Source organism: Oncorhynchus kisutch, linkage group LG2 (assembly GCF_002021735.2).
Source record: "Oncorhynchus kisutch isolate 150728-3 linkage group LG2, Okis_V2, whole genome shotgun sequence".
Classification (NCBI taxonomy): domain Eukaryota; kingdom Metazoa; phylum Chordata; class Actinopteri; order Salmoniformes; family Salmonidae; genus Oncorhynchus; species Oncorhynchus kisutch.
This window is the reverse complement of record NC_034175.2, coordinates 49,953,019-49,968,049: the sequence shown is the minus strand read 5'-3', so window position 1 is coordinate 49,968,049 and position 15,031 is coordinate 49,953,019. Positions and strand designations below refer to the sequence as shown.

The 15,031-nt window shown below is 43.9% G+C and overlaps 1 protein-coding gene across 4 annotated transcripts in view; it reads right to left on the bottom strand.

Annotated features, from left to right (window-relative positions):
* The window catches only part of LOC109867920 (serine/threonine-protein phosphatase 6 regulatory ankyrin repeat subunit B), a 31,559-nt gene extending 23,786 nt beyond the window's left edge, over nt 1–7,773 (bottom strand). For 2 of the 4 annotated variants that reach the window (XM_031796729.1, XM_031796731.1), the window contains exons 1-2: nt 7,302–7,772; nt 310–393 (exon numbers count right to left, since the gene is read on the bottom strand). In XM_031796729.1, coding sequence (XP_031652589.1) covers nt 310–393; nt 7,302–7,328 — 111 coding nt within the window. In that variant the 5' untranslated portion in view covers nt 7,329–7,772. Of the gene's footprint in view, nt 1–309; nt 394–7,301 lie in introns of all 4 variants that reach the window. The other 2 variants (XM_031796727.1, XM_031796737.1) reach the window with 2 other exon arrangements.
* Between the last annotated feature and the right edge of the window lie 7,258 nt (nt 7,774–15,031).

Genomic DNA, 15,031 nt, shown 5'->3' with positions numbered 1-15,031 from the left:
CAATATTTGCGAATAAAAGCATTTCCACCGCCATTTCTCAACATAATTCATTTTACAGAAACAAAAAGATCACACCTTATTTGGCATATTTTGTTTTGTCGACATTTGGAAAGTTTACCATCAGGCCGGTCTTGACATTTTTTATCCGACATGTATTTAAAATCTCATAAAAAGGTAGGCAACCTGGTTACTGACAGCGTTCTCATTGTAGAGCCTCTGATAGCAGCCAACCGCCCATAGGAGACTAAATAACCGGACAGTATCCGTGCTCCGGAGCATGGAAGTACGGTGAATGTCTAGTGGTCTTACCAGAGCGTTGATGTCTTCCGATTTGTAGATAAGCATGCGTATCTCCTCAGGGTCTCCATTGAAGATGGCCTGAACCAGCGGAGGCTGAGTTGAAGGGAGAAAGAAGAAGGGGTCAGACTGAAGTCATTCACTGATCCTCCTCTATAGATCCTTGGTCGTTCACTGATCCTACTTATCCTAATAATAGAACAGTTGAGGAAACGTCCACTGCCCTCGTATCACATTCAAACATCAACACACGTGGATACATGTCCAAAACACAAGCAGGGCCAATGCAAATCTCCCCAAATACTGACCAGGTCTTTCTCCAATACGTGTCTAAACAGTGACCCTACAATAAATCTCAAGATATCAGATTTATCAGCTGTGAGTGTAAACAAGGGAAGAGGGGGAGTGGTCCTTCCCATGGTATGGAATTAGAGCACTGCCAACCTCAAATCAAATTGTATTGACACATACACATAAACTCAGCAAAAAAAGAAACTCACTCACTGTCAACTGCGTTTATTTTCAGCAAACTTAACATGTGTAAATATTTGTATGAATATAATATTTGTATGAATATAACAAGATTCAACAACAGAGACATAAACTGAACAAGGCATGTGACAGGCATGTCACTAACAGAAATTGAATAATGTGTCCCTGAACAAAGGGAGGGGGGGGGTCAAAATCAAAAGTAATGGCCAGTATCTGATGTGGCCACCAGCTGCATTAAGTACTGCAGTGCATCTCCTCCTCATGGACTGCACCAGATTTGCCAGTTCTTGCTGTGAGACGTTACCCCACTCTTCCACCAAGGCACCTGCAAGTTCCCGGACATTTCTGGGGGGAATGGCCCTAGCCCTCACCCTCCGATCCAACAGGTCCCAGACATGCTCCATGGGATTGAGATCCGGGCTCTTCGCTGGCCATGGAAGAACACTGACATTCCTGTCTTGCAAGAAATCACGCACAGAACGAGCAGTATGGCTGGTGGCATTGTTATGCTGAAGGGTCATGTCAGGATGAGCCTGCAGGAAGGGTACCACATGAGGGAGGAGGATGCCTTCCCTGTAATGCACAGCATTCAGATTGCCTGCAATGACAAGCTCAAATCCGGTGATGCTGTGACACACCGCCCCAGAACATGACGGAGCCTCCACCTCAAAGTTTATTTAGCAGATGTTACTACGGATGTAGCGAAATGCTTGTAAATGAGCAGCAGTGTGACGCTTCAATCTGTTTTTAAAAAGCTGGAGAATTGAGTGACTGAGTGAGACTCACTGTAGGCCTACATTTGGTATAGGCCTAGTGGTGTAGTTAAGACTGTGGTGGGTTTTATAAGACAACTGTATGTAGTTATTTACAAAGAGGGATATAAAAGGCCTCAAACTCAAAAAGAGAACAGTACAGCAGCATGTAGAGGCCATTATCTTAGTCTAGTGAATGTCACAGTGCCTCCTGCCTCTCTCTCCCCAACCTAAATTAATGTCCCAGACATCGCCGGCATGCAGACACAAATTATCAGAGTGTCAATCAATACTTGGCCTTAGATCAGCATGCTCAGTCAGCTTTCTGAGTAACACAGTGGAAAGGGCTAACTGACTGGCCAAGGCATGATGGGGACTGGTCACGGCATGTGGCCACGACATGATGGGGACTGGCCACGGCATGATGGGGACTGGCTACGGCATGATGGGGACTGGCTATGTTCTAATACTTGTAGGCTGTAGAATAGATTCATTCCTTACAAATCCTTCCTTCAAGGAAGGCCCCAAAATGTTGAGATACCCCTACCTACCCCTCCCCTTTGAAAGTCAATAGTCACTGATCTGACCAGGTTTGATTGGTGAAAGCAAAGTAATATAAACTCTGCCTTTCTTTTATCAAAGAACACACAGATATGCGATTACCCTCAAGGAAGGGAGGAAAGGAGGGCGCCCAGTTTTTAAAGTATCCCAACAGGACCTTCCTAGCTCTAAGTCTTTGTGACAGACAAGGGGAGCCATGGTTCAGAGGGCGAGACAGACTGGTTCCATATTGATGCTGTTTCTGGGTGCTGCAGAGCAGGCCCTCGTCATGTGATGATGACTGAGCGGGAAATTGTTTCCACAGCTTGTTAGTTACATACAACATAAAGGTTCATGAAGAGAGACAGGAAGAGGATTGAGTTGGAGCCCTGACTGACTGAGCCCTATGTACTACAGTCAGACCAGACCATGTTGCTGCATCTTGACTTGCTGTCCCTCCTCCACCTCGCCGCCTGACTTCCTGTTAAACTCTGTCACCTTCTCAGAATCGACACGCAGAGAGGAAGCCTAGCTAACTCTGCATTTTCAGTTCCGCTTCTAGACCACACACACCCACACTAGCCTACTGATCCTATAATCTGCAAGGACCTGCACAGAAAATGTGTAGGCCTATATGAAACAGCAGGTAGAGAGACAGAGGCGGGCAGGCCACAGCATAATACTCTACAGCCTCCCCACATCCCAGCTTTCCCATGGTGATCTAAACAACCACAGGGGCCACTCTGCCAGAGGAGTGTTTTATTGGAATGGGCCTCTCCTCCTTATGGATTGATTTGGAACATTTTCCTGCCTTTTCTCACACCCCCACACCCATAATTCATTTCACTCTACTAAGACAGGAAATGCAACTAATAGCAGGATCTGTGTGGCCATGTGGGCGACACAAGTCCTTAAAGAGAATAGTTAGGCTAGATATGGTTCACAATCACACAAGAAGTTGAGGCAAAGAAGAGCTGTGCCTTTAAAACAGAGATGAGAGAGCACTTGGCAGCATGTTGCCTTATGTTTTGCTGTCTCTTTCAAGTACTCACACAAACAGCTGGCATCACCTACTGGTCACAAAGCTGGTGTCTGTCACTTTTTGTAATTGCACTGGGGATTTGGGGGACAGTGCTACCAAGCGCTGGGGAGAGGGGAGGTCCTGGCTGAAAGCAAGCAGCCGTCCTGAATGAGGACATTCCCCAAACCACCACCCCTCCAGGCAAACCAAAAGCCTCTAACACTGAGCCCATTGTTGCCACGGCACAGCACACTACCCTCATCCTCCTCCCTCCTCCTGACTCCAAGGGCCAACGAATGTTCTCAAAACGACCCCTTTGTCCAATAGGAGAGTGGCATCTTCCTTGTCTACATTTAGAACAGCCGTAGAGCCAGCCTCTTAAATCAACTAGTCCTGTCTCAGAGTCCCAATGGAATCAAGAGCGGTCCCCGGCATTTGACAAAACAAATGGATGTTTCCCCTTGAATCGCTCTCCATCTCTCTCTCTATGTTGACCTCATCCTACACAAACTTCCTGCATCTGATAAAAACTTTGTTTTCATTCTTTAATCTGCAAACAACACACATGCAATCTGGTTCGTCCATGCATGACCACACTGACACACACAAAGCACTTTCTTGGCTTTTCTGCGATTGATCTTCCATAACATAAGAATGGTGAATAATCAGAGCCGCATTGTAATTGGTGCCCAAGGGTACAGAACAGATCTGAATCTCCACTCCCACAGCACAGCTCCAAAATGAAAAGCTGCTGATGCCGATGATGTCCCACTAAAAATGAATTGCAGAATTAAAACCATGCTGCGCACGACAGTGTTTCCCTCTCTTTCCCTCACTGTTAGCAGCGTCACAGAAAGAGAGGGGAAAGATAAGTCTGTGTGTGTGTGCGTCTGTCTATGACAGTAAACGCACAGATATGGGTCGTGTAGGCGTTTCTCCTGTTAAGGAGATATTTCTATCTCAACACGGGAAGCCCAGCAGCATTCAAAACAAGAGGGAAAAAACAAGACAATATCTCATGAGCACCCACCCACAGATCCCACACATACATACATACATACATACCCAGATGAACAACCCATGGGATCAAGGAAGAAAAAAATGAAAAGGGGAGGGGGATGATAAGACCCAATAACGTCCTGTCCCTTTCCTTTAACACAGAAGAGGGATTACACTGGACACAACACTCACTGGACAGTACACACACACAGCCGACAGAGCCATATGCTTGTATAGTCTCTCTGCAAACATACACATCCGTTGAGTGGTTCCATATGATTTCAACCACTTTTGGACTGCACCCCCTTTTGTTTTGAACAAAACCTTACATACATGTTTGTCCATCATAGAAGTGGTCAGAAAGTGATATTTTGGACCTGAATACTAGAACAATCAGGAGATAGAAGTGCTCAAAGTTGACTCATTATGCATACGGGCAATTCCATGTTAACAGAACTACACTGAGAGTCCACATTATCACTTTAGAATGTATACCAAACAAAAACCATTGATTTCAAAGTTTCACAAACCATAGAACTCTATGCAAAATTACAACTTTTAACAATTTCAAACATTTTACAGAAACACATTCATAGGAAGAACTACGCAGATACAAAGTTCGGTAACAGAATACAACTGAGGGAGCCTTTACTGTAATTCTGTTACCAAACTTTGCATCTGCACAGTTTAAGTAAAACATGTTTTACTGTGTAAATTGTTCAAAGTGGTCATTGAGCATAGAGTTGTATGGTTTGTTAAAGGCCCAGTACAGTCAAACACATGATTTCCTGTGTTGTATACAGTGGGGCAAAAAAGTATTTAGTCAGCCACCAATTGTGCAAGTTCTCCCACTTAAAAAGATGAGTGAGGCCTGTAATTTTCATCATAGGTACACTTCAACTATGACAGACAAAATGAGAAGAAAAAAATCCAGAAAATCACATTGTAGGATTTTTGATGAATTTATTAGCAAATTATGGTGGAAAATAAGTATTTGGTCACCTACAAACAAGCAAGATTTCTGGCTCTCACAGACCTGTAACTTCTTCTTTAAGAGGCTCCTCTGTCCTCCACTCGTTACCTGTATTAATGGCACCTGTTTGAACTTGTTATCAGTATAAAAGACACCTGTCCACAACCTCAAACAGTCACACTCCAAACTCCACTATGGCCAAGACCAAAGAGCTGTCAAAGGACACCAGAAACAAAATTGTAGACCTGCACCAGGCTGGAAAGACTGAATCTGCAATAGGTAAGCAGCTTGGTTTGAAGAAATCAACTGTGGGAGCAATTATTAGGAAATGGAAGACATACAAGACCCCTGATAATCTCCCTCGATCTGGGGCTCCACGCAAGATCTCACCACGTGGGGTCAAAATGATCACAAGAACGGTGAGCAAAAATCCCAGAACCACACGGGGGGACCTAGTGAATGACCTGCAGAGAGCTGGGACCAAAGTAACAAAGCCTACCATCAGCAAGGGCATTGAAGATGAAACGTGGTTGGGTTTTTCAGCATGACAATGATCCCAAACACACCGCCCGTGCAACAAAGGAGTGGCTTCGTAAGAAGCATTTCAAGGTCGTGGAGTGGCCTAGCCAGTCTCCAGATCTCAACCCCATAGAAAATCTTTGGAGGGAGTTGAAAGTCCGTGTTGCCCAGCAACAGCCCCAAAACATCACTGCTCTAGAGGAGATCTGCATGGAGGAATGGGCCAAAATACCAGCAACAGTGTGTGAAAACCTTGTGAAGACTTACAGAAAACGTTTGACCTCTGTCATTGCCAACAAAGGGTATATAACAAAGTATTGAGATAACTATTTGGTCAATAACAAAAGTTTATTTTCCACCATAATTTGCAAATAAATTCATAAAAAATCCTACAAATGTGATTTTCTGGATTTTTTTTCTCATTTTGTCTGTCATAGTTGAAGTGTACCTATGATGAAAATTACAGGCCTCTCATATTTTTAAGTGGGAGATCTTGCACAATTGGTGGCTGACTAAATACTTTTTTGCCCCACTGTATATACACACTGAGGTTAGAATAATACTGTGAAAATTATTATAACACCCTTTTAGTGTAAGAGCTGGTTGAAAAGTTTTGGTGGGATGGAGTTATGGCCTTCCATGGTGACATCACCATGCAGTAAATTCGTTAAAAGACCAATAAGAAAGAGGATTCCAAACCTCCCCACTCAGACCACATTCTAAATTCTTGTTTGAGAAATTACCCTTTGCTAAGAAGCTTTTTTTTTATTTTTATAACCATTTTAATTTAAAACAATCACTGTAAGGTACTTCATTGTTACCCCAAAATTATTTGATTTTAGATTTTTTTTTCTATTTAAAAAATAGTTGCATTAGACCTTTAAACTTTGAAATCAGTGTTTTTTGTTTGACCTCTGTAGATGTTGTCATTATTATCCCTTTGACCCTGTCACTCAGCACCTCTAGAACTCTAAAACAGACCCTTACATGGTGAACAACCAATCAAATATGCCAGTGGTGCCAGAAACATTGCATTATGGCCAATGGCTGTAAAACATATTGTATATGATCCCATGGTGAAGTTTGAAGTGACAGAAGTAGGCAATTTTTCTCAACATCCTACTCTTCTTGCTGAATATAATTTAGGAGGAAGAAAGAAATGGGGAACTTGATTAGGCAAGCCCAAAATGCAGAACACTGTCTTTTGAAAAATAATGGAGAGTTAAAAGTAGCCATAAAGAGAGTCAATTTGAGAACTTTAAATATCATAAACAGGGGCAGACAGCAACATTGTCATTAGAGACGATTAAGGAATTCACAGCTGAATTCCGATGGCGGTAATACAACCAGGGTACATATTCTTAAGCAGAAGAGCAAGCAGGAAGTCACCCCGAATCCGTTGTCCTAATTTTAAAAAGGTGAGCGGAACAAAGAACTAAAGAAATACTACAAATGCATCTATAAAATGCTATAACACACCGCTCGCTCGCGTAGCGGACCACATCTGTTCCTTATAGGCACCAGAAAATCCATTTCCTCTCGCTTGCATGCGATGCATTAAGAATAATTTCTCAAATACGTTCCCAAAAACATTCTGCTTGCCCAGGACTTACTTAGGCATTTATTTAGAGAGTAACCACAATGGTAATGCTTATAAACCATCTATGAAATACGAAATATAAATTATTAGTCGAATTGGCATAGCTACCTGCTCGACGAGTTTAAGAACAGCCATAATAATCTCGGTCAGCTTGGTCCGCACATCAACACACTCCCTCAAACATCAGATCATGCAATTGTCTTGGAACAATATTTCAGTTCGAAAAAAAACGTTTTTTCCTTTATCGTTCTTGTTTGATGCAGCAGTCAGGGAAGTAAATAATGTTAGTTTTCTCATGCAACGCAGATCCTCGGTCAGGGCCCGGGCTGTATCACGGCCCCATGGCCAGCTCCACTGGCGCTATCTGCGGCGAAGGTGAGTCGAGGCAACCGCCGCCACAGTGAGCAGAAGAAGGAAAAGCTTATCCGAGTAATGTAAACAATCTGCATTTACTGCTTCTGCACTTGGGACTTTCTCTCTAAATCGCCATACACTCCCTCTCTCTCACTTTGTAGCTCCGGAAATATTCCTATGTACTGTATGTAAAACGGGTGAACAGAGATTGCACACAGGAAGTTCCAGCCTCTCGCTCTCTCCTCCACTCAGATGCAGAATTTGAGGAGAGTCATCGTGGATTGTCAGCAGCAACGCTCGGTAGATCTCTCCCTCTGCTCCCCTCCAGTGGCTAGAATAAGAAAAACAACTATTCTGAGTTATGGCAGAGATTGTTTTTTTTAAATTATTTTTTATATTGAACCTTTATTTCACTAGGCAAGTCAGTTAAGAACAAATTCGTATTTTACAATGACAACCTACCCCGGCCAAACCCTCCCCTAACCCGGACAACGCTGTGCCAGTTGTGCACCTCCCGATCACGGCCGGTTGTGATTCAGCCCACGACCGAACCAGGGTCTGTAGGGATGCCTCTAGCATAGATTAAGTGCCTTAAACCGCTGCGCCACTAGGGAGCCTAAAATTGTAAATTGCTTTGGTAATGTTCAGTGGCCTACAGCTAGCTACACTACAGGTGAATTACCAAGAAAGAGTTACTTGGATCACCACACTCTAGCGACTCCTTGTTGCAGGCCGGGTGCCTGCAGGCTGACTTCGGTCTTCAGTTGAACAGTGTTTCCTCCGATACTTTGTTGCGGCTGGTTTCCGGGTGAAGCGAGCAGGTGTTAAGAAGCGCGGTTTGGTGGGTCATGTTTCGGGGGACGCATGAATCGACCTTTGCCTCTCCGGAGCCCGTTGGGGAGGTGCAACGATGAGACAAGATCATAATCACAAAATAGGGGAGAAAAAGGGAGGTAAAATGTACAAAATAAAATAAATTAAAAAGGGGTTCTTTGAAAAACCCTTTAATTTCAATTTGAAGAACCCCTAAAGGATACTCCAGGAACCTTTTATTTTTAAAGTGTAAGACCTCTATACCAGGCGGTGTCAGAGGAAGAGCCAACAAATGTTCAAAAAGACTCCAGCCACCCAAGCCACAGACTGTTCTCTTTGCTACCGCACGGCAAGCAGTACCAATGCACCAAGTCTGGAGCCAACAGGACCCTGAAAAGCTTCAACCCCCAAGCCATAAGACTTCTAAACAAGACTGCTAAATACTGTAATCAAATGGCTACCCGGACTACCTGCACTGACCCTATGCACACTCACTGGACTCTATATATACACACACACACACGCTTGCAAAAGTATTCACCCCCCTTGACATTTTTCCTACTTTGTTGTCTTACAACCTGTAATTAAAATAGTTTTTTGGGGGGTTTGTATCATTTGATTTAACAACATGCCTACCACTTTGAAGATGCAAAATATGTTTTATTGTGAAACAAACAATAAGACAAAAAAAGCTGAAAACTTGAGCGTGCATAACTAAGTCAATACTTTGTAGAGCCACCTTTTGTAGCAATTACAGCTGCAAGTCTCTTGGGGATGTCTCTATAAGCTTGGCACGTTTATCCACTGGAATGTTTGCCCATTCATCAATGCAAACCTTCTCCAGCTCCTTCAAGTTGGATGGGTTCCGCTGGTGCACTGCAATCTTTAAGTCATACCACAGATTCTAAATTGGATTTAGGTCTGGGCTTTGACTAGGCCATTCCCAAGACATTTAAATGTTTCCCCCTTAATCCACTCGAGTGTTGCTTTAGCAGTATGCTTAGGGCCATTGTCCTGCTGGAAGGTGAACCTCCGTCCCAGTCTCAAATCTCTTGAAGACTGAAATAGGTTTCCCTCAAGAATTTCCCTGTATTTAGCACCATCCAGGATTCCTTCAATTCTGACCAGTTTCCCAGTCCCTGCCGATGAAAAACATCCCCACAGCATGATGCTGCCACAACGTTTCACTGTGTGGATGATATTCTCGGGGTGATGGGAGGTGTTGAATTTGCGCCAGACATAGCGTTTTCCTTGATGGCCAAAAAGTACAATTTTAGTATCATCTGACCAGAGTACCTTCTTCCATATGTTTGGGGAGTCTCCCACATGCCTTTTGGCAAACACCAAAAGTGTTTGCTTTTTTCTGGCCACTCTTCCGTAAAGCCCAGCTCTGTGGAGTGTACGGCTTAAAGTGGTCCTATGGACAGATACTCCAATCTCCACTGTGGAGCTTTGCAGCTCCTTCAGGGTTATCTTTGGTTTCATTGTTGCCTCTCTGATCAATGCCCTCCTTGCCTGGTCTGTGAGTTTTGGTGGGCGGACCTCTCTTGGCAGGTTTGTTGTGGTGCCATATTCTTTCCATTTTTTAATAATGGATTTAATGGTGCTCAGTGGGATGTTCAAAGTTTTATATTTTTTTATAACCCAACCCTGATCTGTACTTCTCCACAACTTTGTCCCTGACCGGTTTGGAGAGCTCCTTGGTCTTCATGGTGTCGCTTGCTATCACGACCGTCGTATGAATAATTGGACCAAGGCGCAGCGTGAGTAGAGATCCACATTTTAATGATAGTAAAACAACAAAGCTATAACGTTCGTGAAATACGCCGCGCACATTAGGCACTCACACACAAAACATTATCCCACATCACAGGTGGGGAAAAAGGACACACTAAGTATGATCACCAATTAGAGGTAACGATTATCAGCTGCGTCCAATTGGGAACCATACACACACACCAACATAGAAACACAATACCTAGAAACCCCCCTAGTCACACCCTGACCTATTACACCATAGGGCTCTCACCCCGAGGGCTCTCTATGGTCAGGGCGTGACACTTGCTTGGTGGTGCCTCTTGCTTAATGGTGTTGCAGACTCTGCGGCCTTTCAGAACAGGTATATATACTGAGATCATGTGACAGATCATATGACACTTAGATTGCACAAAGGTGGACTTTGTTTAGCTAATTATGTGACTTCTGAAGGTAATTGGTTGCACCAGATCTTATTTAGGGGCTTCATGGCAAAGGGGTGAATACATTTCACTTCACCAATTTGGACTATTTTGTGTATGTCCATTACATGAAATACAAATACAAATCTATTTAAATTACAGGTTGTAATGCAACAAAATAGCTGGCCAGCTGGCCGGTGTGTTTACGGACATATTCAATCAATCCCTATACCAGTCTGCTGTTCCCACATGCTTCAAGAGGGCCACCATTGTTCCTGTTCCCAAGAAAGCTAAGGTAACTGAGCTAAACGACTACCGCCCCGTAGCACTCACATCCGTCATCATGAAGTGCTTTGAGAGACTAGTCAAGGACCATATCACCTCCACCCTACCTGACACCCTAGACCCACTCCAATTTGCTTACCGCCCAAATAGGTCCACAGTCGATGCAATCTCAACCACACTGCACACTGCCCTAACCCATCTGGACAAGAGGAATACCTATGTGAGAATGCTGTTCATCGACTACAGCTCGGCATTCAACACCATAGTACCCTCCAAGCTCGTCATCAAGCTCGAGACCCTGGGTCTCGACCCCGCCCTGTGCAACTGGGTACTGGACTTCCTGACGAGCCGCCCCCAGGTGGTGAGGGTAGGCAACAACATCTCCTCCCCGCTGATCCTCAACACTGGGGCCCCACAAGGGTGCGTTCTGAGCCCTCTCCTGTACTCCCTGTTCACCCACGACTGCGTGGCCACGCACGCCTCCAACTCAATCATCAAGTTTGCGGACGACACAACAGTGGTAGGCTTGATTACCAACAACGACGAGACGGCCTACAGGGAGGAGGTGAGGGCCCTCGGAGTGTGGTGTCAGGAAAATAACCTCACACTCAACGTCAACAAAACTAAGGAGATGATTGTGGACTTCAGGAAACAGCAGAGGGAACACCCCCCTATCCACATTGATGGAACAGTAGTGGAGAGGGTAGCAAGTTTTAAGTTCCTCGGCATACACATCACAGACAAACTGAATTGGTCCACTCACACAGACAGCATCGTGAAGAAGGCGCAGCAGCGCCTCTTCAACCTCAGGAGGCTGAAGAAATTCAGCTTGTCACCAAAAGCACTCACAAACTTCTACAGATGCACAATCGAGAGCATCCTGGCGGGCTGTATCACCGCCTGGTACGGCAACTGCTCCGCCCTCAACCGTAAGGCTCTCCAGAGGGTAGTGAGGTCTGCACAACGCATCACCGGGGGCAAACTACCTGCCCTCCAGGACACCTAAACCACCCGATGTTACAGGAAGGCCATAAAGATCATCAAGGACATCAACCACCCGAGCCACTGCCTGTTCACCCCGCTATCATCCAGAAGGCGAGGTCAGTACAGGTGCATCAAAGCTGGGACCGAGAGACTGAAAAACAGCTTCTATCTCAAGGCCATCAGACTGTTAAACAGCCACCACTAACATTGAGTGGCTGCTGCCAACACACTGACAATGACACTGACTCAACTCCAGCCACTTTAATAATGGGAATTGATGGGAAATTATGTAAATATATCACTAGCCACTTTAAACAATGCTACCTCATATAATGTTACTTACCCTACATTATTCATCTCATATGCATACGTATATACTGTACTCTATATCATCGACTGCATCCTTATGTAATACATGTATCACTAGCCACTTTAACTATGCCACTTTGTTTACATACTCATCTCATATGTATATACTGTACTCAATATCATCTACTGTATCTTGCCTATGCTGCTCTGTACCATCACTCATTCATATATCCTTATGTACATATTCTTTATCCCCTTACACTGTGTATAAGACAGTAGTTTTGGAATTGTTAGCTAGATTACTTGTTGGTTATTACTGCATTGTCGGAACTAGAAGCACAAGCATTTCGCTACACTCGCATTAACATCTGCTAACCATGTGTATGTGACAAATAAAATTTGATTTGATTTGATTTGATTTGAAAATAGGAAAAACACTAAGGGGGATGAAATCTTTTGCAAGGCACTGTACACACACACTTTCACGCTTACCACATACTACTGGCTACTGTCTATTATCTATCCTGTTGTCTAGTCACTGTATCTCAACCTATATGTACACTGAACAAAAATATATACGAGCTGAAATAAGGCCAGAAATTATCCATACGCACAAAAAGCTTATTGTCTACATCCCTGTTAGTGAGTATTTATCCTTTGCCAAGATAATCTATCCACCTTGCAGGTGTGGCATATCAAGAAGCTGATTAAATAGCATGATCATTACACAGGTGCACCTTGTGCTGGGGACAATAAAAGGCCACTCTAAAATGTGCAGTTTTATCATACAACACAATGCCACAGATGTCTCATGTTTTGAGGTAGCGTGCAATTGGCATGCCGACTGCAGGAATGTCCACCAAGCCTGTTGACAAAAAATTGAATATTAATTTCTCTGCCAACGTCGTTTTAGAGAATTTGGCAGTAAATCCAACCGCAGACAGCGTGTATGGCATCGTGTGGGCGAGCGGCTTGCTGATGTCAACATTGTGAACAGAGTGCCCCATCTTGGCAGTGGGGTTATGGTATGGGCAGTCATAAGCTATGGACAACGAACACAATTGCATTTTATCGATGGCAATTTGAATGCACAGAGAAACCGTGACGAGATCCCGTGAAACCGTGATGAGATTGTCGTGCCATTCATCCGCCTCCATCACCTCATGTTTCAGCATGATAATGCATGGCCCCATGTCACAAGGATCTGTACACAATTCATGGAAGCTGGAAATGTCCCAGTTCTTCCATGGCATGCATACTCACAGACGTGTCACCGATTGAGCATGTTTGGGATGCTCTGGATCGACGTGTATGACAGCGTGTTCCAGGTCCCGCCAATATCGAGAAACTTTGCACAGCCCTTGAAGAGGACAACATTCCATAGTCCACAATCAACAGCCTGATCAATTCTATGCAAAGGTGTCACGCTGCATGAGGCAAATGGTGGTCACACCAGATACTGGCTGGTTTTCTGATCTAGAGCCCTACATTTTTTTAAAGGTATCTGTGACCAACATATGCATATCTGTATTCCCAGTCTTTTGAAATCCATATATTTAGGGCCTAATGCATTTACTTAAATTCACTAATTTCCTTATGAACAAGATGCATGTTGCATTCATATTTTTGTTCAGTATACAATACATAGTTACCTCAATTACCTCGTACACCTGCACATTGACTCGGTACTGGTACTCCCTGTATATAGCCATGTTATTTTTACTAGTTATTTTTATTTGTTGTTCACTATATTTATTCCTCATGTCAATATTTATATTTTTTATCTTTAAATCTGCATTGTTGAAAATGGATCCATAAGTAAGCATTTCACTGTTAGTCTACACCTGTTTTCTACAAAGCATGTGACAAATACAATTTGATTTAATATGATTTTTTTTAACAAACAGGTTTATTTCTCATCATCAATCTGAAATGCTCTTGTCCTTATGCCTTAGTCTCTGTGTACAGTATCAACAGAGATGTTTACTGTTGCCTATCTCTCTCTCAACACACACACACCACCTTTTGTGCAGTCAGCAGGTAGGATACTGCATGTGTTCAGGAAGATGCATTCCTGAGTCTATTGTGTTTTGGAGACCAAACAGGAAATGTCTCAGTCATTACCATACCTAGTTCTGGATTGTTAGAGAGAATCAAATAACTCTTTATATAGTTACACGAGAATGGACATTTGGCACAGAACAATAGAGCACAAATGTAGCCTGTCCACTACAGTCAATTATTGATGGGGTTACTGTTCTCTCCTGCATCTCTGATCTATTTCTTGTTGACAAAATCATAAAACCCACCTCCACCCCTAAACTAGTAGCCAGCCAGCCACACCACACCAGTCACACCAACCAACGACTACACTAAACCCTTCAGGGGACCATCTGACCTGGCAAAGGCCCCACTAGTACAAAGTCGTGACTAAATGTCCCCACCCCCTGCCATGGTCGCCAGAATGGCTGACTTTTGCCTTGAGGGAGAGAATCAAACTCTTCCTTCGTACACCTTCCTAATTTATGGTGCCATATCAAGTCGAATTCTCGAAAGCGAGCACGATTCACATTACTGATACACACTATTACTACTCACTCCAGGGCCTCTTATCTCTCTCATCCCCCCTACTACCTCCCTACAATGGAAACCCTCCCCCACCACTTATATCTTTACACTTCAGCAGTACCCCCACCTTTCACTACTCTGCATAGAGACCCATGCATGCGCTGCCTTTGACCCAGTTTCCAGGCAGACTCAGACTCCACCAAGCTCATTGCTCACTCAGCTCTATGATATAGTCTGAGTCTCTTGAGGACAGTGTGTGTGTTGAGAGAGCTGAGCTCTGAGTTCCTCTTATCAGGGCTGAATGGGAGACTGCCTGGGTGCCTGTCTGTGCGCTGGTTGCCCAGTTCA